At 40.8% G+C, this 26,870-nt stretch overlaps 1 protein-coding gene across 2 annotated transcripts in view; it reads right to left on the bottom strand.

Moving 5' to 3' along the window:
- Positions 1 to 8,379, bottom strand: part of LOC660168 (protein O-mannosyl-transferase Tmtc2) — a 33,429-nt gene extending 25,050 nt beyond the window's left edge. The window contains exons 1-4 of one of the 2 annotated variants that reach the window (XM_008193592.3): positions 8,131 to 8,378; positions 7,914 to 8,080; positions 4,308 to 5,061; positions 971 to 1,724 (exon numbers count right to left, since the gene is read on the bottom strand). In XM_008193592.3, the coding sequence (XP_008191814.1) occupies positions 971 to 1,724; positions 4,308 to 5,061; positions 7,914 to 7,999 (1,594 nt within the window). In that variant the 5' untranslated portion in view covers positions 8,000 to 8,080; positions 8,131 to 8,378. Of the gene's footprint in view, positions 1 to 970; positions 1,725 to 4,307; positions 5,062 to 7,913 lie in introns of both variants that reach the window. The other variant, XM_015979379.2, reaches the window with a different exon arrangement.
- Positions 8,380 to 26,870: the final 18,491 nt, after the last annotated feature.

Genomic DNA, 26,870 nt, shown 5'->3' with positions numbered 1-26,870 from the left:
GACTTAAATCACATTGAAAAAGTTTAGGAAAACATAATTAAGTGCATATAAAAATAATCACAAATTGTGAAGGAACTACTGCAGAAAGATGGCACGAAAAAATAATATAGAGTACTATATCAGAAATTTACTCGTTGTTTATTTGTGATACTTGAGATAATACAATTACCAAGTTTGTCTCAGTGCTTTATTAGTCATTGGGCAAAAGTATGGACCCAAGCGTTTTGTACCTTACGAAAAAATCCGTTAGTAGAGTAAAATCTCTCAACGACGGACAATTGTCCGTTGTGGAGAAGTGTCCACTAATGAGAAGTATAAATTTTGATAAAGGTTTTGTTACGTTTCTACAAAAATGTCCGTTGTGAAGATGTGTCCGTTAAGGGAGGTTTCACTGTTACATCATCAAGTACTTTAAAAATGTAATCAGAAGAAATTTACGAAATTTCTTCTAGTTTTCGAGTTATTACAATTTTTTTTTCTAATATCACCCTATCACGGCGATTTTTTTGGTAAAATGCTATACTCCAGAAATTACAACTAATTCTGTAATATCGTTTTTAAACCAGTGGTTTACGGAAAATAAATACGGAAAATAAACGTTCTGAGCAAACCTGTGTGTCAGATTTTTGAGTAAAATTCAAGACCAAAATTTCATAGTTTTTAAATAATAATTAGCTTTGTCCTGAAAGGACTACGGACATTTTCATTTGTTTCGTAATATTCCTGGTCTTCCTACAACAATTAAGGAAGTCACCGTCTTTTTTATACTGTTGTTTAGATTTTCTTGATAGAAGATTACCACGCGTGCAGCTGCTTTCAGAATGTCTTGTGAAATTGAATTTTAAACCACTGTAGTTAAAGTAAAGTACCAATGACAATAAAAATGTTATTTCCATTAATTGTTTTAATTTTGATTTGGTGTGAAAAATACGTCTTTAATCCGAATGTGTCTGAAACTCGGTGCATTTACCTTTGGGCGGGTTGACGTTGACGGCGGCCCGATACAGCGCTTCCTCGTTGGTCCAGTCTTTGTTTCTCAGCACGGTTTTAGCACTGAACGTTAGCAAAACTCCAATAAAGCCCACAGTAAACGGCGTGCGATACTTCCGATAAAGCGCAGCCCCGCCGAGTCCCACCATCAAACACAGTCCCGCACTGGGTAGATAAAGAACCCTCTCGGCCACCACAAACCCGACATAAAACAGTAAGTTGGTCGCCGGCAAAAAAGGAAGAGTCAGAAACGCCAGCGCCAACAAAATAACACAACAGGAATTCGATGTCGATCTTTTCGAAAGACAGACGCACGTCGAATGCGCCGTATTATTATTGTTCGTGTTCCGACAATTAACCGTATGTACATCGGACAAGTCCAAGTGGCAGCAGCGGCACGTCTTCGGCGGCGATCTCATCGACGAGACGCTCTTTTTCACCAGGAGGAAGAGCAGCGAGTAGAAGCAGAAGGTGACGATGTTGCGGCTGTCGCCCAGAGTGGTGATTCGGGGGATGGCGTCCATGCCCCAGTCAAAACTCAGGGTGTTGGGGACGAGGAGCAGCCAGAAGTTGAAGACGGGAAGGTAGATGAAGGTGAGCAAGCGGGTGAGGAGTTTCGGCTCGCGAGCCGTCGGATTGTCAGCGGTGGAGAACTGGGGCACGCGGGATTGCAAGCGGATGGCTAAAAGGATAACGGAAGCTGCTCCCAGGACGAGCAAACTGCGCCATTGTCTCTGTAATCAAAACAAGAGATGTTGTTAATGATCGATGAACACCTGTCGCGATTGAGAAATGACGTGTCACGAATTTTGCAAATATCCACTCGCTTTCTCACCTCATGGACGGGCTATTGAAAAATTGACAAGTGTCAAGCGCCGTTATTTATTGTTTTGTTGTTTACTGAAAAGAAAATTTCGCTTTAATTCGAAAAGCTTTCATAAATCCGTGTGCAGTATGAATAAGATAAGAGCGCTTATTTTGCATCGGAGTTTGGAGGGGAAATTCCATTCAACGGGAATGTTTTTCCGGGTTTCATTGATCTCAATGCGATTTAGAACTGGCCTTCCCACCTCTTATCTGCATGGACATGTACTCGCTATATATCTCGTGATGTGTTCTGCCATAAGCCAGTTGCTTGTTCTGCGTGTCTGCTTCATACAGTGAAATGTACATTTTTGTGGAGCGTTTTAAAGCGTGATAACTGTCTTTTTAACTGCTTTTTATTCGAAAAAGGTTGTTTACATAAAAGATACCTTTGTTTTTGCGTTCAGTTTTTTACAAAGAACAAAACATGAAAAGAATACTCTTGTAAATCAAAGGGGAGGATTATCGTACATTAAGCTGGACATAATTCACGTTATGATAACATCTTATGAACAGAAAACTGTACTGCCGGCACTAGCGTGTAAATAATGAACGGTAATAACCGGGTGCAAATGTTTTAATGTCGAAGAAAATTCACCTTCACACACACTGATTAACGCGCATTTTAAATTCACACCACTTTATTGTCATAAAAGTTTCCAAGCCTTCGCCCGGCGCATCCACCATTTGTAGGCGCATCCACCATTTGTAGGCGCATCACACCATCAATTTCGCGCAAATTCAGTTACTAAACATCGCTTATGCATGGTGGTGTTTACACAGAGCATCAGACGTTGGTCCAAATGTGGCCGGAACGTTTCCGAAATTTAATTTTAATTTGAAATGGAGCGTCAATGATAAACGGAAGCATCGAATTTCAATTGAAAATTAGAGTCACATTTGGGGGACAGAGGGAGCTTCTCGTCGGCCGCAAAGTGGCTGCATCGTTATCAATCTTTCGGAGCCACGGGGGGCGAGAGAGGGCGGCCTGGTTCGGCAGTCAGCACAAGTTAGACCCGTATCCGTCTCCGGTTCTTCGCGCCATTACATTACACGAATAGCGCCAATAAATCCCGGTGAGCGTCGGCCGGTCTGATAAACATGTAAATACGCCGCCGGTGGACTGACATCCCTCAACGTCTTCAAAAATAAACAATTTCCAATTTTAACCAAGAATCGAATCGAAGCATTTGTGTTTCTTGTCCAGAAGTAATCCGCAAGCTCGGAGTCGTGATTTCGCAAGACCTCCTTTGGCATTTTCGCTGTAATTGCATCCTGCCATCCGCAAGTCGTACGTGTCTCAGTGATTTTTCGTTTTCGGCCGGGTTTTGTGCATGTTTACATTCGATACAGCGTCACTGATCCCGACAAATTGTTCAGTCAACACCGCTTTGGCAAATATCTATGGACTGTCTTTCGGTGAAAGAAGACGTATTGAACGACCGAAATAAAGTAAGAAAAGCAATTTGAACGGTCCGGGACTCCAGTTTCGAATTGATTCCGGGGAAGCGGTGTCGTCGCGGGGAAATCCAAATGACCTCGTATATTTCGAGAGGCATTTCGCAGGCTTGGTCACTTGGAGGAAATATTCGATCTGGTTCGAGATTTGCGAAAGGTAGACGCGTGCTCCAACCCCCTTCGATCGTGTTAATGTGTCGAAGAGATCGTATCGCTGCACCTTAACCGGAATTGATTCCGCATGTTGACCCTCCGCGAGTTAATATCGGACGGGAGTCGAACACGGGCGATAACGCCGCAGTTTCTCATACCGCTGACGGTAATTAATTACCATTGAGAACTTTCCGACCTTGGCACGTTTCAGGGATTCCATTATTGCTTTAAATGAAAAAGTGTGTATTTAGCGATTTGGGTCGAGATTCCCATTAGGTGTTAACGAGGCCGGAAAGCCGGCCTTGTTTTTAGTGTCTTTTGCGGCATTTGCAACGCCATATATCTGGCGCGAAGTTTTCCAATCTTGGGAGAGCAGACGACCGGACGACAAGAGGAGATAGGGTCGAACGTGACACATTAACACGTAGAAGAGTGTCCCTTGCAGGTTTATTGCGAATCTTCGGCATCGAAGAGCAGGATCAATGGCCGTTTCGTGATCGAAATGTAATACCGGCTGCACTTGGACAAATTATCGACCGGCGAGTTCACAAATCTGAGTTATTATGAAGATTAGTAAGTTGGAGCGAGTTACCGAAGAAAATCAATTCATTTTCGCCACTCTAAACTCGAAGGTAAAGCACTTCAACTCCGATACGTAAAGCCAATCAATTCGCTTGGGATTTTCCAACTTTCCTAACGGTGCTCACTTCTATGGAAGTAGATAAAAAAGTGGGTCGCGACGGAATTGCTTTATCATAGATTAAAATTTATCGCGCACAATAAGGGGCTTAAGAATACACCCTCTCCAAAGAATTTGAATTAGAAAAAAATTAAATACTTGCCTTTTTCAACGAAGGGCAGTAAATGAAGTCGTAAATCATACACATCCCCAGCACTGTGATCCCCGTCTCCTTGCTCAGCATCGCAGCCAAAGCCAGGAGAATGCACAGACCCAAGTACATCCATTGCCTCACTCTACTTTTCAAACAACACGCTTCATTCTTCTCCTTCAAATGCATTCGGAAGACGACGTTTTTATTACAAGCCTCGCTCACTCCCAACCTCTTTGGCCAATTACAACTCGTAACGTTTTTTTGCAGACTATAAACAAACTTCTGGTACTTCAAAGTTCTAAGCTGCTTCATATTGTCTTCTTTATTACCACCATAACAACAAAACGAATCTCTATGCTTAGTATGCGTAACGTAGGCTAGGAACGATAATAGATAAAAATTGCATGCTGCCAAATCAGCTCGGCCCACAACCCCAGCCACCGCTTCCGTGTGTATGGGATGCGTGGCAAAAATCAGCCCGGTTATGGCAGGCCCGACTGAAGACTTTGATTTCGGAAGCACTTGTCTTGCCAGTTTGACCAAAAGGGCCGTAGCAAGACAGTGTAAAAGCACGTTGACGAGGTGGTAGCCCCACGGTTGGAAACCTCCCAGAAGGTAATTGAGGCGGAAGGTTAGAACGCACAGCGGACGATACGAGCCGTGAGAGCCGCTGTCGCTGAGAGGAGTCCCCCAGAAGTCGTTTTCCAAGAGGCGCGCCCATGGCGTCTTCGGCAGCAGGTCGGGGTTGCTCAGAATCGCCCGCCTGCAACAGAAAATTGCCGACGTCTTTAACTGATTATCGAGCGAATGTCGCTGCTTAACTAGCCCTAATTGAAACAACATTCGTTATAGCGACATTGTGACATGCAATGAAATATGGCCTATGACCACTAGTACATGCACGACATTAATGACAGGCTGTTGTTCGTATCGGTGTTACGTGCAGGTTGTGCATGTCGAAAACAATGTCCGAACGACCTCGGTGTCATCATGACCGGAATCGATTAGGCCAAGAAGCTACAAGTGACGAGGGTTCAAAGAATTTTTTGTTTGGCTGTTTCAAAAAATGCTTGTTTCCAAGTCGTTTAGATGCAAATTTTTCTAATTTGCGCAATTTGTCTTTTGATTGCGTCTTCTGCCACTGATGGGTTTCCCGTTACCACCTGCATATTTTAATTATTGTGTGATGTAATTATTTCCTCGCAGTAATCGCTTACAAACGCGATGTTGTAAGCGTAAATATTCGAACTCGTGTAATTGACATATTGATCGCGGCTAGTTCTACTTTTAACTGCTAGGCGTAAAAAATTAAAATGAAGTTGCTATAATGGATCGTGTCAAAGGAACGTAATTCATAATTTATGGCCGTATCAGGCTTGTTAGAGTGAACTGATTTTTTAACACTCAATTTGTAGCACTGCTTCCAGAAAATACCAAATCGATTGGTCTTAACTTGGATATGTCGTGGTCATGGCAATTGTGGTAAATGCATGGTAAAAGCTTTTCCATTGCGGAGCTTTAAGTTATTTGTGTAACAATTTCACTTCTGGGTCTACAGCAGATACCTAATTTAATTGCTTCTTCGGCATACGAGCCGTTTACTAAATGGATTTTCTCCATCAAACGTTCAAATAAAATGGAAGTTTTATGTAGACGCAATTAATTTAACGTGCACGTGATGTACATATTAATTCATCGAATAACGATTACCACCCACGCATTTTTCCGTTTCGAATAACACTAGCTTGTCACACTTATTTTTTGCGTAACGGAATCCTGAAGCTAATTAAGTCGGAAGATAAATGGTTCTGGAGGAGGAATTCGGGCGTTGAAGGAACAATCTGCACGGGAGTGCATAAATCATAATCGTTGAAATTTTTAGCGAAACAATTTGTTTCGAAGGTCGGATAATGACTGGGCACATCAATCTGATTTTTCTTTATTCCACGTGGTTAATTTTATGCGAAGTGGTCCAAAGTTTCTCCGATAAATTTGCCGACGTCGAACAAACAATAATTAGAAAAACGATCTCCGGTTAAATTTAACTTGGTTGAGGAGTTTTAACGGCACAATTGACATTTCGCAAGTCGCTGGCGCGGCCTCTATTCCATTTCTTTTTTTCTAGTTTAACTTTGAGTTGGAAATCAGATGCTACGATTGAATTCGGATTCAAAAGAGCCAATAGCACGAGCTTATTTTAAATTTCGCGTGTATAGACAGCCGCCGCCACACGTCACGGAATACAGCCGTCACCTCCACTTGTCCCATTGAATTCTGATTTCGTCGTCTGTAGCATATTGTCGCTAAGAAGTTGGATTATATTTAGTGAGGAAATAAGGTAGTGGCGTTCGGGGAGACAGAGATTATCATTACACAAAGGGGCGGCCGTACTATCTGAGAAGCTCTCGGTTGTAGCGCGACGTCTCAAAGGCCGCTACTGCGGATGAAAAGGGGGTTCCTAAAGGGGCGGCGGCAATAACACAGCGTGTATACACGCCCGTTGTCGGTCGCAAACGATGCCAACAGAATTTAATTGAACGGCTCCGTTTGAGAATCATAACACGTACAAAGTGCGTCTGTGTAGAACAGCCAACAGTCTGATTCCATAACTGATACAGCACGCAAAAATTTGATCTCTACTCTCTTCCCTTTCTTTGAATATTAAAAACACAATAGCTAGGTTGCCCAACATATAAAAATTCCAGGCTGCGTTTCCGTAGCGATGCTCGAATGAAACATGAAGATTTCAAGACCGCAACGCGGACCATAAGCCGATCAATTGACCGTTCGGAGCGATTTTCCGATACCGGGTTCAGTTTACGGACGCGGTTGCCGCTGATTTTCTTCTTGTTGGTGCAAAGCCATGGTCCCCACAATTATGCTCCAGTGAATTAAGTCACTGCAAGGCTTAAAAACAATTACGTGCCAATGGATTTGCATTCTTGTTTTTTCGCTAAATGTAACGAAACGTTTCAGTGCAAACTTTTCACATTTCTAACAACGGGAAACAAAAAGCGTTATGACGTTAACTCCCAACTTTAGATCGGAATAACTTGTAAAACGGTTTTCACTTTTGATGTCAGTGCCCATGGTGACGTTTTGATTTTTCTCGGTTCGCTGCTAATATTTAGGTGGTTGAAAATGTGTGTACATTTATATTCATTGCATTCAATGTGGGATGAATACAGAGCATAAAGCGAAAGAGGAGGCGATTTACGTCAATGCGCTTCGTCTGAACTAAGCCTCGAGTTCAGTCGACGGAAATTAAGCTTTTACAATGTGTGTGTCTCTCGTGTGTGCTAAATTCACACGAGTGATTTCCAACCATTTCTATTTTCCTTGAGCGGCAGTGTATAATAATACAGTTCAATTTTCCGGTATCTAGCAAAATCCTATTTGTTTTCTGTTTGGTACATTGTTACGCGGAGCATTCGACAGGCATCCGCAATTAGTTCGAATTTCTCGTTGCTTTTAATGCATCAAAATATAAAAGACCTACGCATTCCTTTCATGTAAAAGTCGGGCGGATTATGAAATTAGTAGCCAGATTATGAATTAGGAATTTATTTTTGTGAAAAATCAGCAAGTTTTGTCGCCGCCCGCTGGCCTACTCACCGGTCGTCGTAAACGAATCCGGCATCCAGCGTGTTGTAGTAGAGGACGAAGGCGAGAAGACAGCAGAGAGAGCTAACATAATCCATGCTGGGGGTCAGCACATCGATGGGCGAAGATACCGTGACTTGTTGCGCCCAACTCAAAGCTGCGCTAATCTCGGCAAAGCGCTGAAATATGTTAGATCATTTACACCGTCCGTGCCAAGCTTGCACATTACCGGCAAAAAGGGTTCGGGCGACTTTTTGCCGGAGGAAAGCTCCGATCTTCGGGTGCGTTCGCGGGCGCCGTTCACGAGAGCGAGTTCATTAAGCGAGTCGGGTCCATTGCGTGCCGCCTCCAGAGCGTCACCTGTGGAGTTCACCTGGAGGAGCAAGACGGAACTGCGCGATTCGCGACCGCCACACCGCCGTTATATAGTCGACACGAGCATTGCGCGAATACTGATGATCGACCCTCTGTGTGGGACACCCAACACGCCCCGCACCAGCGCGCGCACTCACAACGCCGTACAGGTGGCACCGGAGTCACCGGAGTCACACCGCCAACAACGAACCCCATACAAAGCCAACTCTTCGCTGCTGGAGCGCCACATCCACTTACACTTTTCACACTAATCACACGCCTCCACAAATATTACCTACCACAGACAACAATTTGTTACCCTTTCTTAGACTTCGGTCTTGCTCAAAAATTTTCCCAAACTACCTAAATCGGCCAGTCAACGACCAAGAGGTAGAATTCATGGTTGGTAACAGAATTTGTTACCTCAGTCTCTATTTGGACTAATTATCACTAAAAGTTTTCAGTCCGAGCAGGTGATGCTTCAAAAAGGTCAAGTTACCATGTCATTTTTGTAAAACCGGCGCATCCACCATTTTTAAATGTTTAGGTATTTACACTTTAGGTGCTTTGGAGTTGTTAAAAGATAATACATATCATATTAATTTTGTAAAAAAAACTACCAAACATCGTTTTTCTATGCACTTTTGCTGTAAACTTTAGATTTAGACATCACCAAGCAATGTGTTTTAAAAATTTAAAAAGTGTGATTTTTGCAACTAATGAAGTCGGTTATTCTAATATAGCCTCAGTAGACAAAAGAACACAAACATTATTGAAACTAATATCACAAGAGAATAAAGAAAATAGAAACATGGAAATTTCACGGTAGATAGCTTTCATAACATAGGCATCTACCAAGAAGGAAGGAAAACCACCCCTTAAAAGAGTTAAGTAGGTTTTCAAAATTTGAGAGAAAATTTGGTATTTTTTAAATTATATCTATAAAAATTGGTATTTGGGGTTTTGGTCAAAAATGAAGAACCACGTGTTTAAGGATTTTCGAGAAGTCAACTCGAAATGAGGTAATAAAATTTGTATAAAAATTCGTAACTTTTTTGGTTATATCCATGAAAATTGGTATTTGGACTTTTAGTAAAAAAAAAGAAACATGTGTCTTTAGGTTTTTTTTGGTAATTTCAACCCCAAAGAGGTCAAACAGTCGATAGAACGTATACGTATAAGGATTTTTCTTTTTCTTTTAATTTCTACTTATACAAATTGGTACTTATTTGGGCTTTAGATTAACGGTGAAAATGAGTTCCTTCTTTTTGTTGCTAAGTTTTACTTTATTTTTCTGCGTTTCAAAATACAGAGAAATCTCTTATTAGCGGACATCAACGTGTCATGATTTTTGTCCGGTTAAAGGAAGTGTCCTTTTAAGAGAATTACCAAAGTTTATATACACACAAACTAAAAAAATCTATTAAAGGGGTGGTATCACGATATTATTTCGTATAACTTTATACTTTTCTAGGGCCTAAACTTGAATTAATATATCTCTAGAATAAAACATGAACTTGATTTATGTAATTTTTCGAATTTTCTGAGAGTTTGTCATAATAATAACAACACATGAGCATATGGCATGCTGTCCGCTTAAAGGAGAGATTTTGTTTTCAAGGATCAAAAGTGCATTGTTTGCGTCCGTTTATGTGAGAGTTTATTTAAAATACGTTAGCTCAAAACAGGACTAACAAAAATGTCCGTTTGTCAGAGCAGTCCGCTTATAGGAGGTGTCCTATAGAGAGATTTGACTGTAGTTGTGGACACGCGTGCATAGCCGCATTAGTGTGGTCCTTCGAGCCGGATAAACAACGTGGAATGAAATTGCAAGTTTTTGTTAAATTTCGGAAACTTGTCGTGCTTAAAATAATATTGTTTAATTATTTTGTGATGACTATAGCGGCGGCATTTATTGCGTTCATGTGGTAAAAGTTATAGTGGTTTGACACGTCTGTGGCTAAATATATGGTTGTGTTTTATCGTCCGTCTCCTCGATTTTTCCAAAGTGGGATCGAGCTAATGAAAATAAACGCGATACCGGATATAAATGGTCGCAAACAGCGTTGGAAAGTGTGGAAATGATGAAAGTTGGAGTAAAAATTAGAATTTCCTTCGCCGAGGGGAAGACAGCGGTCGTGGGGAAAAAGCGCAATCCTGCAAAGTTGCAAGTTGTAAATTCAGTGTAACCCTTCCTCAGGGCATAGTAATATAGCAAAGGCGCGATAGGCGGCGGTGAAACGTCGAGTAATGAGTATGAATACGTCACGTCAGAACTCGAACTCGTAGCAGTAAATAGCGGAGCCCCAAGTTACAGCCACCGAGTTGCTCAGGTCGCCGGAATGAGAAAATATATTACAGCTACAGATTGCTGACTAAATTACATCGCATCACCTTGGTCGCTTTTCGGCCAAAAGACACATTCGCCAGATTAGCAGCCGGATGCTTGATTGGATGACACCTGCACGAAATTCCTCAACTTTTATCGATTCGCGCTGATCCGATTCCATGCCTCGTGTGTTCTCCACTATATTTCCTAGGGTGTTGTGACAATACGTTAACTTCCCCCTTTAATATCATCTAAGACGACTTTAGGGGACAATGAACGGCTCCAGATATATCCCGAGTAATTATATTGTTACATTTCTTAAGATACGCTATCTATCTTTATTAAATTGGTGTCGGAGGACGTCGTTATTTATCTAGTTGTAACAACCCGAAATTAAGCTTCAAGCTTTAATCTACCTAATTTCGTTACTCCAATTAGATTTATATTTCTTTCTCGGCACCTTGATTGCTCGAAATGGTCGAATAAAGCAAACGAATTAAAATGCATGAAATCTCCTCGTTTTTTAATAACCCCAATCGCATTGGAAAAATGGCGGCACGTCTGTGTCATAAACCCCCATTTCCATAAAGCGAAACGTGTGACGTCACCCAATCATTGTTGATACCGTTGCTCACATAGCACTCGGTCGAATTTGAATTATTTGCCTTTAATCAGCAATTACGATGATAATTGATAGGTAATCCCGCTGGAAACACTTGAGCGGCTAATGAAAATTACCCCGAAACACCCTCTCTCATAAATGTAGATTGAAATAGTGGGACGATGATTCACCGAACAGGTGAGCACATGCTACCCTCACCGGCTCACATTACTTCCCCATTGGAGAGTCACCCTTTTAATTATAGACTGCTGAGTCCCCTAGCAAAAATCGCGTAAATTTGTTCTTGGGGTCTTGAGAGGAAAAATCGATACGACAGCTGGCGAAAATAGGTGCAATTGTTCTGTTTAAAATAATAGTTAACATCTGGACCCTGATATTTTTCACAAAGTGCTTCTCATGACATCGGGATGCTTTAATTATCTCCAATCAAACTAATTATCTCTCATTGTTCTTAATTGGAGTATATTGTGGTCGGGCTCTGTATAGAAACTAGCGCTAACGTACCGACAGGGGACAAATAGAGACGACCTCGTCATGTGCCGTCCGTAATTAATTTACGCTTAATGAATACCGAAAAAGAAATTAAATTTTATGTCGGAGAAATAGCAGCGACTTTATTTATGTATCTATTAAGAGACAAAGAGATTTATTTCATTAATGCGTTTATTACGATCGCTCTAACGGAAACTGTGTAATTGGGAAGAAACGTTGGACAAAGTTTTTAATTGTTTGGGTCTTTGCCGCAGAATACGACTTGAACGTTTCTCTCAGTCATGACGAGATAATTAATTTTTGTTGTTGCGACACAACAAAACTATGTCGCTGAAGAATCCTTTGAAACTCCCCCTCTCTTTTGAGGGAGCCCAGGGCGCGAAACAAACCAGGTTTTTTCCTGCCGGACGACCATTTTATCAGCCTCGGGCACGAACGAATTACGTGAAATATTAACAAATGCATGTAAAACGCCAGTTAATATTGTATGAATAGGAGTCGTAGATGTGTACTTATTAGGGTGCCCGCTATTGTTGAGGTATTATTTATTACGTCCGGGCCCGTATGGCCTCTAGTCAGTCGGCCGTCGACAATTACACATGAAGATGTTATCGCCTGTGAGTGGAAGTATGGTTTATTCAAGTTTGTACATGCACTCGATCGTCAATTACCCCCAGTGAAATTTATCTCGCAAACACGAAGCTTTCGCAGGGTCAAAGTGGCCTCTTCGGGCGTCAAAAACCCGGTGCCGTGTTGACGATGTGAAGAGCCGTAACTGTGTAGAGTGCGAACGCATGCCTCCGGCAGAAGGAGCCTTTGTTTTACGACGCAGTCCACTCACAGCCCTCCTATTGCACTCTACTTGAGTCATAACCACCCGGGGAATGATTACAGAGATTTTTACTGCCCCCCGGTCGGATTTTGAGCAGTACTTTTCTTTCGATGCCATTTTACACGTGGTTTTATGTCGATGCCGTTCCGACCGGGTAAAAGCAACGGGGAAAACAACGGCGTATGTGCTTCAGGGGCAATTAATACGCCATCATCGTAAAACCTAACGAAATGGCATTATTATTACAAAGTGCATCAGACGGCGGCGTGATTTAATCCAGAGTAATGGAGGGGAATTATACGAAAAAAAGTATTTAAGGTCGTTTGTTGTAATTCATACGTTTAAACATTATTGCGCTTTATTGTCATCGGAACTGCGGCGTCTAACGACCTCTGTCACGAACTAACGCTAGTTTTAATTAAATTTTGACGATTTCGCCGCTTATCAGATCGGTATCAGCAATCGCGGCTTATTACTTTACGAGACGCCTGTGTAATTTATGTCCATATACACAAATGTAGGCAACAGGGATTGGCATTTTATGTCGGCAAGGAAAGGGTGCGTATCTCGACCGAATCGGTTTTCAGGAGCTTAAAATCATTAGAGAACGTATGAATATTTGTACGGTGTTCGTCCGGTCATTTATCATCCCTCGCAGAGGTATATCAAACATCGCGCAGCAAAATAAACCAAAGGGCATTATCAGTAAGCCACAGGCGACGCAGTTGCGATCTACACATATATCAGGAGACGTCAATTGTTCGTTGCATTTTGGGGTCCGAGCTCCCCGCAGAATTCAATATGTTACTTCAGCTCGTAATGAACCCTCTCCCATATAAAATATTACTAGAGCATAGCATTACGACACTACCAAGGGCGAAACATCCCCACTAACATGACGAACTTAATTAACTCGTATTCTCTCTCCTTTCAAACAAAAACGTATCAAGCTATGAAATTACTTATTTTCATAGTAAAGTCCCGAGTGCCGCGGTGCTCCCTCTGGAGAAAATTTTATAATGTGTTGTACAACAGCAGGAGCAGACTATTTCCACTTCCGGAATTAAACAGTTTGTGTTTGCAGTTGCCTAGGCGACTTGTAATTAAAAATATTTCATGCACCTGAATTTTTTCAGTATCTCGTTAATTAGTCCCGAGATGGGAGAACAAGAATTTTACATTACTGCATGAAAATGAACATTTTCTTGTTTAAAAAACCGTCGATATTAATTCATGACAAAGCTAGACTAGTAGTAATGAGACTCTGCTTTGAAATTTTAAGCTCGAGCGCTCTTCAGATAATATGGAAATCCATGCAACGCTGTGTTGTTCTCACTTCAGCTAACTCTTGATTAACGAAACGAAGCATTGTCTAACAGATTAAGTTACGCTACGATTTCCTTAATTAATAACTAATCAAAATAGAAAAGCTCGCACGGCGAGAATTTTAACGAGGGCATTTTTAAGCCGCCCTAATCGCTTTTCATTACCATATTTATTCTGAAGCGGTTTTTCTGAGCCATTGAAGGAAACTCAAAGATTAATAATGAGGTGCAACTCGCTGATGCTGATCTTCGTTATTCGCCCGATCGTCGAATACAATCGAAGCATGAAATTTGTAATTAGTGTAGAGTTTGTTTGTGTTGACGTGATGTAAGCTCAACGACCGAACATTACAAAACAAATACACAACCTATGTGGAAATGATTATAATCAGGGGATTATTATACCAACGCCCTTGTCGTAAATTAAGAAATAAATAAAATTAACGACTCGGGTCATTATTTTATTGCGCGATAAATAATTGACGAGTGAGCGATCGATCGCAGCGGTCGAAAGGCGAGCCATTCATTAGCCGAATGAATTCCACTTAATATCATTATTATTATCATTCGGCTTCTTGCCTGCCATAACCGGCGATGAATGCGAAAGCAATCGATGAAAGCAGTAAAGATTTATATTTAATTTAAAGCCGGCAAGCTTCGCAGTAAAATAACAATTACAAAGGCATTTCCCGAACTCACTGCCATCGAAATTAAAACGGATTCTATTTATTTTATCGGCGTAGTAAAAAATGATGCGTCATAAAATTGTTACAATCTTGACGGTTTCTTTAATAAACGCGAAACCGCTGGGTTTGAACTGGGATAATATGAGGTGCAGGGATTGTAAAAAATCGATCTCGTGTGTATTGTTGTCGAGTTATCAGTACATTGGTGTTATTTTTGGTCGTCGAAGGATTCTTTCGTCGGCGTTGTTGCCAAACGGTAAGCCGCTTATCTCTGGTGGCACAGACAAGTGCACCGTTGCCCGGACCAAATCCGACATTGGCAGGGATTATTAGCCGCCTTCTCTTGTTACCGTAATCTGAGAACAATCATCTCTCCCATCTTCGGCTATTAGTCTTTATATGGGGCGTTGCGACATGCGTGTAGTGATTAGTAATATTTAATTAAAGTGGGTGGCTGGTGCATGTGGGTGTAGTCCTTGTGATCTTTGCGGTGGGGTGAGTGTGTTGTCTGGTGAGCCAGGAGGCAGGATATTAAACAGACAAAGACACACGGACCGGCCCATTATGCATGCTACCCGACGTTATTATGTACTTAAGAGGCGATAAGGATAATTAGTTTTGTGTGCAGTCTTGGAGGATATCGAGCAAATTCCTATTAAGCGTCTTAGATAGGCGCGTTAAAATTAACAATTTCACAGCGTATTAATGTCGATGCAGGGAAAATGGGATTGCATAACGTGGAAGTTCCATTGTGTCTCGGCTATTATCAGTCTCACGGCCGACTAGCTGCTTACAATACATGCAACCGCCGCAAAGTTGCGACACTTTCAACTGGGGAAATTAACGAAGGATCGATCCGAATCCTGGCCCGTATTATAAGCGGCGATATTGGCCGGAGCGATGTGGGCAAATAAAAAGTCAAACAATCGGAGCGGACTCGATTGCCAACAAATCAAATCACCGAGTGGAAGCACGAGATTGAAAACGTACCTTTGTCTGTGATTTTCAATATGGGACGCTCTTAAGTCGATTGCGATGGTCGCTTACGATCCATTGTGCCTTCGCGATCTAATATTTCACGCAGCTTCGCCTCCCGGAACTCCATCAGACCGCCAGATTGAAAGAAATTATCTCTTTCCGCGGATTGAACACTCGAGTGTGTACGCAAATTCGGGCCGCTTTCAACCGAAGCCGCACCATTGTTCAAGAACTCGTTAAGACCCCGAGCGATAAATCGCACGCCGAATGCTGAATTTACAAACGGGACACACCTGTGACGGAAACTAACGGCCGGACCGACCGCCTTCTCTTCCCTGCAGACAACCTCTTGTCATCCGACTAACCGGAACCCCACCACGACCCAACACCTTTCCTTTTTCTCAAATTTAATTAAACAATGCCCCAAAACACCAAGACAAATAAAGTGGCATCGGTCAAAAAATGGTGGATGCGCCGGGTTAGTCACTTATAAAATGTTGTTGGTTGGGGGGGAGGGGGAGCGAGCACGTCATTAGAATATCGAACAATGCACATGGTGGAAGGTTTGTAAGCAGGAAGTGTGGTGGTACGTGCAATGGGGAGTACTTGTGTCGAGAAGTCAGCAGTAAACTGTCGGACTGACGTCCTTTATGCTGCCAGCGAACAATATACGCTATTGTGGTCGGAACTCTGATTATCTGTCATTCTAAAATTAATATCAGCTACAACTCGCTTCAACTGCGAGGATAACTGCTGTCCTGTAAATCCGTCCGGTCGACATAACGAATGCTGGGGGAATATGCTCGTGATTGCACATAAAACTATCCGGTCATCTCTCTATTTCATATGTGTGTTAGTGCCATTCTTAATTTATGGGCGTTTGGCTGGGCCGTAAATTAGGCGTGTCGTTACGTTCAATCCGAATCATTTAAGAAAGATGAGTTTTTGCGAGCGTTGAAATATGGGTTAACAAGCCGCTCCGGATTTATGCGGATAGTGCGAGGGTAAATGCATGGCGATACATTTTTTAAGACGCTCTCGCGCGAATTTATGACGGTGTCGACAAATGGAATTTCCAAATATATCGAATGAAGTTAGGTAGAGTCGCACGTCTGCGGTCGGTAAATAATAGAGGGCAAGTTGTGATTTATGCGGCTGCGAATCGAGCTTTATAGTGAGATAACGAAAACAAATTTAAAAACATCGTCCCTATTAGATTTTATCGCGTTCCGGCGTTATGTCGGATTTCCACAAACACACACAAACTTGGGAGTGAAATATTTAAAAGATCTGATAAATAAAACTCATCAAATAGATTCAAATCAACATTAAAACTCGCTCGGCGGAGACTTTGCCAAATCTGAAATGAAATCTCGCGATATGAGATGGGCGAACATCCAAACAATATGTCCTCTTATCAGTTGTTGTTAACAAGTTTTCTGGTCCGTAATGGGCCAACTTCCTATCGACCAATTCCATCCGAAATGACGACCGCCCTGCTGCACTTGTCAAGCTTTTTGTTTTATCAGTAAACGGTTTGAGAACATCCGCGCCGTCTTATCTCGGATTGGCAAGAATCTAAATATGTTTGTTTGCGGCGAAAATTTCCAGCACTACAGGTACTGCGGGTATTCTTTGTGAATCTGATTAAACGTCAGCAAAACGAATAACCAATACGTCGACATCTGATCAAACTCGAACCGGAATAATACAATCGAAAGCCAATTTGGCTCGCCTTCAAATAAATTCGCAGAATTTCTTTACGGATTTATAGGGCCGAATCCATCATTGTAACGCGAATTAGAACGACGACAAATTAAACAACGACAAATTTATCGATTATTGATTTACAAATTAAGCGGTCTATCCTAAAAACTCCTACCGGTTAATAAGCAGTTTATGATCGAGTTTGCACGTTCATCATTAATTATGAAATATTCTTTGATACACTAATTCGTAAATAATTGTTATGACAATAACGGAAAACTAAATATATTTCTGTTTTAATTGCACGAAAACGCTCGTTTAAATGTCCACCGATACTGTACATAATGGCTGGGGTACATATCGTTTATTATAATCGAGTTTCATGTTCGTTTATGACGACAGTAAACAATAATTTATCATACTAAAACAGTCATTTTAAAAAATATTTTTCAAACGTGTTAAATCATACAGTTGACACCGTTGTGCCTTATTTAATCCTCGCAAAATCGGTTGTGTATCGTGTGTAGGACATGCAGTTGAAAAGCACAAATCCTTTTGAATTTCTGAACACCGTCAAAGCTGAACCGCTCTCGCATAATAATAATCACAGCATCCACACGTTCTTGTGGACAGTTTTTGAAATATAACATTTCGGCTACAATTTAAATTTATCCAAATTAGTTCCATTAACGCCTGGCCGAGCTATTCCGAGTTATTATAAATTATAAATTCCAATCATTTCGTAATAATAACCGGTATTAAATTAATGTCGAATTAGAGAACTACAATATCGCGTAATCCCAAGCCGGATCTGTTAATGCGGAGAGGACGTGAATTATAAACAACGATCTGGTGTGCGCAGGTTATGACATAACTCTGTATTAATATTATTGTCGTGTTGAGCTCATCGAAACACCAGTTACGTCCAAAAATATGGCCAGTAAACTAATTTCCTTCCATCGGGAAAAAATCGCCGGATTAGGCCGACCTGTCGATAAAAGCAATCGACAAATATTTACGCTTCAACTATTGCCGAGCTTAAATTTTCGCGAAAATCGATCGCCGACCGAGAATTATTTCCAAAATAAAACGCGCAGAATGTTACAATGCTCGCTTCCAATTAGAGTTACTTTCTTGTTATTGGGTCCCCTTGTATATCCTCATTGTCGGATGCGAACAAAAGGTATTCTCTGTCGTAGCTAAACAACAGTACGTGTTTAAAAACAGCCCTGCTGTTAATCAGTAAATCCCCGAACATGGCCAAATGTAACCCTTCCGAATGGCATAGCAACTCCCACAACACAGGTCGCGGTGTAAATTAGTGGTGTAGCCGTGACGAGTGCGTCCCATGCGACATCTACTGCCACCGAGCCGCACTAGATAACATTTCTGATTTGGCGGCTAGCCGCCCCCGCGGTGCCCGAACGTCTCAAAAAAGAACGCACCTGAAATATTCATTTCCAAATGCCGATTTTTTCGTGTCGCTTGTAATAAATCCATCTCGAAAAGTAACGATAATGAACATCCATTGTTACGAAGACACGAAACAACATGCATCGGTAATGAATTATCGGCACGTCACCCCATTATGCGGACTTTGACACAAGAATTTTAGGAATTATAGGTTTTTAAACATTGGTGGTTTCCCAAAATCGGGGTTTTGGTGGATCTAGCGAGGGAAAATATTTACACGAACAAAAATTTTGCGTATTCGAAAATTGTTTTAACGTAAATAGAATATGTTTATTTTTCATTATTCTTCTGCGAGTATCGCCGTCAGTTGTTTTCGTGTTGGATCCAGCACGAGGGCGTGCTGTTTTTCTGCAGCGTGTTGGTTTTTAATTATTTAGTTACCTGATGTATAGGAAATGCCCAAGTCTATATTTTATTTCATTTATTTTAATCTGAATGTTTACATAAATGAAATTTAATTCGGTGTAGATTAAATTTGAATAACGCTATAAATAATTTCGTTTTAATTATTGTCGGTGGCACTAAAGGGCTTTTGGTTAATCTAAAATTTATTGGTACTTTTCAGCGATGATGCATCTATATGGGGCAGAGGCGTATTAAAATTCGGTTAATTGTGAAGCTTAGGCTGTATTTTTTGCGCATCAATCAACAGCGACGTTCATTTGCAGTGCATACAAGGTCGAAAATCCTTTTTGCTCCATCAGTAACACGCATTCGTAATTTGCGGCGTCCAAAAAGCTCGCAACATTCAATGCACACAGCGTCCGTGTTTTTGTCGTCGATCTGTTAACAATGCTAGTTTAAAACGTTCCCTGCTTACAAAATATGGCGTACTAACGATCACACCGCCGCTATTAATATTTACATAGAGTATCGCAGGACTGTTTCGTGTGTCGGGAACATCAATGTGCAATTATTCAAGGGAGGGGCGCCTCGGGGCAGCGGGCTTTCGGCCTCCGGACACTTCATTGCATGCTCCATCACAGAGAGAGTCCGCCGACGCGTTTATTAATGCACGCCTGCAGCTAAACACTTGCAGATTTCGGACATGTTATTACGTCCAATTAATGTCGGCCTTGTGCATAAGACAAAGCCTTGTTCGATCAAAATTCGGTTTAGATCGGGAGTAACACGATTCATTAGGGGGGAAACCAGCAACTGACGCTTGTTTATTGTGGTTGGATAATTATGGCACGGCTCTGTGCCCGTATCAAATGACATAAAACAATCTGATGCAAATATGAGACGAGATAAATCGGTTGTTGGCGACGTTTCTCGTTCTCCCCACAGTCAAATCTCCTTCTTTAGTCTCGTTATCCTGAGGATTCGGACATTTCTTTATGGTTGACCTCTACTCGCCTTTTCTTTTAAATCCCCAACATTTATATCCCTTTTAGACTATTATCGCCTATTTCCTTCGAGTCCGGAGAGACGCTGCAAATATCTCAGCTCCTAAACGGCCATTGTCTTAAACAACAAGCAAAATTTTAATTCGTTTCCTGCTGATTGCGCCGACTTTTTAAAACAAGCGGATATCGTTTCCCCGATATTTGATACTTCCTTTGAATGTTCGTCGCCAAATATATTCCACGAAAAATATATTCTTCCCGGAGCTTTTAGAGCATATATCGAGTTACCCGCCACTGAAGCAAGAATAATGTGTTACTTACGGTATAGATTTCGTTTCCTGCAATTTCTCCTAAGCGAAAATAAAGTATCGATATTTATTCAATGAAATCGAGTTTTTTTTGGTCAATTTAAATGTTTGGAAGCGAAGAATAAAGTCAATTAAGTGTGGGGCTTGTCTTGGAGCATGTGGCATATAAACAAGTCGAGTCATAGCTGAAAGGCCGGAAAATGGATTAGGAGAGGCAAAGGTGGTTACGTGATTCTGGGCGATGCCGAGGTGGCGTTCAAGTAAGCAGTTTGTAATACAAATAGCGGAGTAAGCTATAAGCCCGCAGGTGATACAGAACTTTATACAAACAGCGGACTTAGTATTTGAGCAAGCCGCACATAAATATGGGTTAGGGGTGCAAACCTTTTAAACTAGAGCCGTTCCCTAAAACTATTACGGCAAGCTGCGAAATTGCAAACAGTAAATGAAGAGATTTTTCAACGGGTAATTGGGGGAATGGTAAGGAACGGAATCCCAAATAAATTGATCTGGGACGTTGCAATAAATTACAACACAATGGCCGCGCTATACACAACTACATTCCGCACATTTCTACCGAAACTATACCGGAGAAAAATTCCAACCTGGGACTCAATTATATTTTACACTCTATGTACCAAGTGCAAAAGTCTTTTCTCGTTTTCTTTTTAGCGAAAATATTATCAAAGAAGAGTGCAGAACAAAGAGACGTAAATATTTTTTGTTTGTTGTGTTTGCCAACCTTTGAACTTTATTTTATCAGAAACGGGAAGAAAATCTCTAGTCGTTTAGCAACTAATTACGATTTCGGCGAGCATTTTTTGCGCACACGCCAATCAACTTGAATTATTTCAGCGGCGTCCACAAGAACACGATAATTTAATAAACCATTGTGTCTTGACGAAAATTCGGTTCGTGCCTAATTAAAACGTCATTTCACAATCGTTGGACAGAAATAAAGGACCCGACACGACGAACGCGTGTGGATTCTTTAATTATCCTTTAGGACTATAGCTTTGTCGTGAATATAAAGGCGGCTTTTTGCCGACTAGTGACGATGAAAAACAGTTAATGACCGAATCGGTCTTTACAATTTCTTGTGCATGGCACGAACCCTCGAGTTTGGTTATTTAAAACCTTTTTTGCTATTAGAACGTTCCGGAATTTGCTTGCACAATAAACGCGCTATTTACTCTTAATACAATCTACAATGGAGTGCTTATTCTTCTCCTGGATTATTACCGGATTTGCAGCCTCTGGCCGTTTAATTAATTTCACCGGAAAAGGACAAAGATGGTTTCATTGCTGAAAAATTGATTCAGCCACTCTGAGTGACGATTCCAGATGTCTTCCGGTGTGCCACTGCGGTTATCTCACATTCTCTGCACAACGCAGCGCTCCGGTTCAATTTCCGGCGACTACATTTGCTTGGAGACCACGAATTCGTGCGACATTTTTCCCGCTTAAGCGGAACACTTTTAATAATTCAGTTCAATTAAATGTTTTTTTGCCGGAATTACATCCCCTGTTCCTGCGGGATAACTGGAATAATGCAACTACCAGGTCCCTAAATCACACGCGGTTTTGTGTTTTAAAATTTTTAATTATTCGAACTTTGCAGTCTTAAGAAATCTACCTCTTCTGCCAATTTGCAAGATTTAATACTCGATCGATTTAATTTCTCGACACAATATTTTACCGCTCCTCAAACCTGTAATCACAAAAGCTGGCATTTTCCAGGACACATTAAAACGCGGGCACGTTTTCTTGTTTATAAATAATTATTACGGTTCAATATCAGTTTGATATTTTATGTCGCACAGCTACTACTTTGAGTGGACTTTTTTTATAAAATTTTGATGGTTGCTTGAATCTTTTAATAAGTGCGGGCAACGGACATGTCGATGTATACATGGAGATGTAAAAGAGAGAATCTGGTTCCTTGTGTGTGGAAAATGTTTGATTTGCGTTTGAAAAATAAGGGATCAATCGGTTGTCGCTTTAAAAATACAAGGCACGCATTGATGTTAATCCTGTCGGCCATTTTGCTCGCTGTTTGTGTAACAGTGTCGTTTCCGGTTGGGAGACGACCGGAAGAGCCACTCCGGGTTAATGGTAAAAGTGTGTTATAGCGAGGATACATGTTTATAGCATTTAACTTAGTCCATGTAAAATCGGATTAATTTGGGGGCATCTGCGTGTTCTTCAGCATGTATGAGGGCTTTGGCGGAGCGGCCGCCCCATTATTGACAATGCATAAGAATGGAGCGAAGAAGGACATAACGGGGGAAATTGCGATTCAAATACCGCATAATATTTGATAAACGTTCCCAATACTTGAAATATCTAATGGAATATATAAACAGATGGCAATATTATACGGCACGTATTTGTCAAATAGGGGCGGGTGTCTCAAAGAGAGCACACTGTCGACACACGTCTCTCTCTTTACATGAATAATGCGTTATGATTGCTTCATACATATTTAATATCCACTCAAACCTATATTGTTTCGCTTCAAAAGAATCCTTTTATTTTTTTACCGGCAAATTCGGAATTACGTTGTGGGTCTCGTCTGTACCTTGAGGTTTGTGAAACGGGCGACCGATTCATTTTGCATGAGCCGATCGATGTTTATTTAAGTTACCTTCATTCATAATACGAAACAGCCGTGAGCTTGTTCAAATTAATCTCGCCAAGCGCCAAATCTGATGCTCAAACGTGTTTATGGCCTAACATTGCGCATTAACCTACAATTTAAAAAATTATTTAGGTGGGTATTCGGCAGTGCATTCCGGATGCGAAGGATCAGTCTCATTTTAAGAGGGATCGCTTGAAAATCCGTGTTAAGAAGGAGACGTCCTAATCCTAGGTTTAGTTGAGACTGGTATATCCGAGTCGATCCTCGAGTTAACATTTGACCGGCTTCGTCTCCATCTCCTTTATTCGAATCGAGTCTCATTTGAATATTTCTGGTGCGGAATTTGCGGCGACTGTTGCCAGACGCCGCATAAAACATGGACCGTCATAAGTACACCGGAATGGAGTTTCTGCGAGAGATCGTCTTCAATTTGGCAGCAAAATCCGGAATATACTAGAGAATAACACCGCTCCGTCGACGTCGTCGCATAAATCAGCGGCCTCGGCTTATTACCGGGGCCTTCTAAATCACGCCGCCTCCGAAAATATGCGAGAGGAAAAAGTGCCCCACTCGAATGCAGTCTCGTAATGGACCATTGCACTTATTATAGCACCCCATTGGCTCCGCTACAAATTATACCAGACGTTCTTTAAACCGCGTGCCGGAAACGGTCGGCGCTTCTTCTGCGGCTAATGGGCCGCAGACAACCCTAATTTCGCGCTTTTATTTATCAGCACGATTGCCGCATTGTTTTGATCAGAACACAATACACTCATTCAAACAACAGAACAAGAATTCACACCACTAGGTGTTAGTTGTGCAAAATCTATGTCTACACCTAAGTATAGAACTGTCTTAAAACCGCAGTGATTGACTTATTGAGGTTCAGACGTTACTGCATTGTTAAAATTTTAGAAGCCACTCAGCGTGTAAAAGTTATAAAATGGCAGTGTTCGCCAATTACATTAATTAATTATTAATTTTTCCAATCCGAGTGTAGATTTTAATTAAGTGTGTGAAAGTGTCTTATTTTTTGTTAAATAATTTTTTAAGAAAAAATGTGTTTTCGTCGAAATATACAAATTATTACAAAAACTAAGCAGAATCGACCATTTTATACGAATTAAATCTGTGAGAAAGACTGGCCCATAACCGGTCTTATTTGTTCCTGAGCTGAGTCAATTGACCAATAAAAATGCAAAATTTACCTCCTACTTGTTTATCTGGTGCACAAAAAATTGCAAGACGATTGAAGCGTTTGTCATTGGGTATGGGAGGGATATCGCACTCCCAACAGTAAACCGGTCCAATCATAGGGCGATTAAAAGTGAGCAAAAAACTGGTGTTTGATTATTTAGTAAATGTCGGCCAAACTCTCTGCAATTTCGCTGTTTTCGAAGAAAATTTCAAGTTTTCTATTAAACCTAGGTTCAGAAATCGTGGATAAATTATCGATCGATTTGTTTTTGATAAAGATTGATTCGCAATTAGTTCGTGTTCAAACTCAAACATATCGCACGTTTTTCAGCAGAAACTCAACTGATTCGCAAGATTCTCTCAGAAAACTCAAAAATTTACCAAATTTGGTCAAAAACTTTTTCATCTTTGTCCTTGGGCATTTGAAACTTATGAGTTATGTTGTTATTTAGACAATTTAATGGTATTTGAAAAGCAAAATCCAAAAATAGGCTGTTCTATTTAATTTTTTTCAAGTTACGCAACTTTTAACAAACTTTTTAGTATTTTTACGTTTCTGGCTTCCAGACTTTCAATTTCATTGTTTCTTAGTGTTTCAATCAGCTTTATAGTTTCTTAGTTTCGTAGTCATTTCCAGTTTTTTTAGTTTTTCGTTGTTTCATTGTCCTTACTTTGCAGTTGTATAATTTTTTAATTTGTTACTCTTTCAGAATTTTAATCTTATTGTTTTTTTAGTTTCTCTGTATACGAGTTCTTAATTTTTTTTTAGCTTTACAGTCTTTAAGTGTATTGGTTTTTTATTCAGAATTTAATGTTCCAATTTATTAGTGTTTCTGTTGTTCTAAAGATTCACGAGCCCTTGCAAAAGCACAACATTATTTTCCATTCTTTAATTGAAAATAGTGTTGTAGACCATAAAGATACTAATGTCTATTCCGTCTACCAACCAGAACTGTGAACATCTCTTTAGCAATCTTTACTGTAATCAAATTCGTCTCCCAAAACCATTTTTGGGCATTAAATGTTGTTTTTTTTTTGGCTGTGTGCTATGTATCGCTGCACATTTAAGTGATTTTTATCGACACATTCGCGCATCTCCGCCACTGAGTGTCATAAACAGTTGCACCCTCGCGATATAAACATGACAACTTTAATTTGTTCGGCGGGATGCCATTAATTCGATCTCCCTTTTCTTCTCAACCCCTTTCAACTTGGAAGCGTTTATTGTGGCAGTAAAATGGACTAAGCCCTCGAAACTTTATAATAAGCGTCTCCGACATACTAAAACTAAACTGTCTCTATGTACCGCCATCCAGAGACTTGTTTTTAATCTCTTCATATAGGCGAAGCTGCCGTCCCCGACCAACAATTTAAATTCCTCCGGATTTATAATTGCAGTCATAAACCACCAGATATGGGGAAAAAATTACATCTTTGCTCAGGATTTAATCTGCATCAAAATTGTAAAATGGTTGCGCGTCGATCGTGCGCCTGTAATAATTTTAATAAAATTTAATTAAATAGTTGTAAGTTTCGGCGCGTTGATAATTTAGTCAGCGTCGCAACCTTAACTAGGTTGAGTGCTTTTGTCATCAACCGTTTAACAACGGCATTAAAATTTAATCCAGACGTCATCCGATTTTCTTTGGAGATGATGACAACGTAAAATATTTAGAATTATGTAAACGGCGTCTGCAGATTATGTCTGCATAACATTACGGCCGGACCGGGTGGATTTATGAAGCATTGGAGCGATAGTTTGTTGCAGAGGGAATTATGCATCATGCGGCAATTCCAGCACTCCCTCCAGTCAAATTTCTTGTATCATCGGACACAAAACGCGTGATAAATGATTGTGCGGTATTTTTGAATGTGTTTTGGAAAAGCACCCTCAGACGACGACGTCGGGAATTTATGCATGCCGTGGTAGGTATGTGAAACGTCGGCATTTAAAGCACGAACTACAAACTCCGAAACGCCTTTCTGGCCATCTCGTGTACGTACAAAGATGCGTTCTTTATTGCATACACCGTCGAGATTCCTACGGACAATATGACGCTCAACCCTCGATGAAATTTTTAATATCGCGAATACTTTCATGTACGGATAATAAAAACAATTTGTTACCAGCGAGTCGCACTCATTAAATCTGCGTTACATCCAATAATTCCGATGTTGGTTGATATTGAACGCAGTTTGTTCTGTCATGCAAAAAATACTAATTGGATCGCGCTGCAAGGTTGCTGAATAGTTCGGAGGGACGAAACAATTACAAATACAAATTAATAAAACTGCCAGGGGCCGACAAAATATCTTTTCACAACGCACTAGTTGCAAATTTCAGGGGAAAATCAGGCGAGACGTCGCTTCGCTTATTAAATAAACAGAAGTTGGCCGGGTCCTTCAGTTCCGAAGTTGAAGCCAAGACTTTTCGTGTTACAAAGTGATATGATGATTAGGTTAAATGGTGAAGAATAATACCTCGTTAGACATTCATTGAAAACTTTCAACTCGTTCCATTTTGTTGGCAAAACGATTTGAGCTTTTCTAATTTAATGTTCTCTGTGGAAGTTGGGAGAGTCGTTCCGTGGTCGGGGTATCCCCTTCAAATTATCTAACGGCTTTAATTAACTCTCCCTGTTTATTTCTTATTTCCACTTTGATACGTATCAAAAA

This window comes from Tribolium castaneum, chromosome 9, assembly GCF_031307605.1.
Source record: "Tribolium castaneum strain GA2 chromosome 9, icTriCast1.1, whole genome shotgun sequence".
Taxonomy (NCBI): Eukaryota; Metazoa; Arthropoda; class Insecta; order Coleoptera; family Tenebrionidae; genus Tribolium; species Tribolium castaneum.
This window is presented reverse-complemented; position numbering and strand designations above follow the sequence as displayed.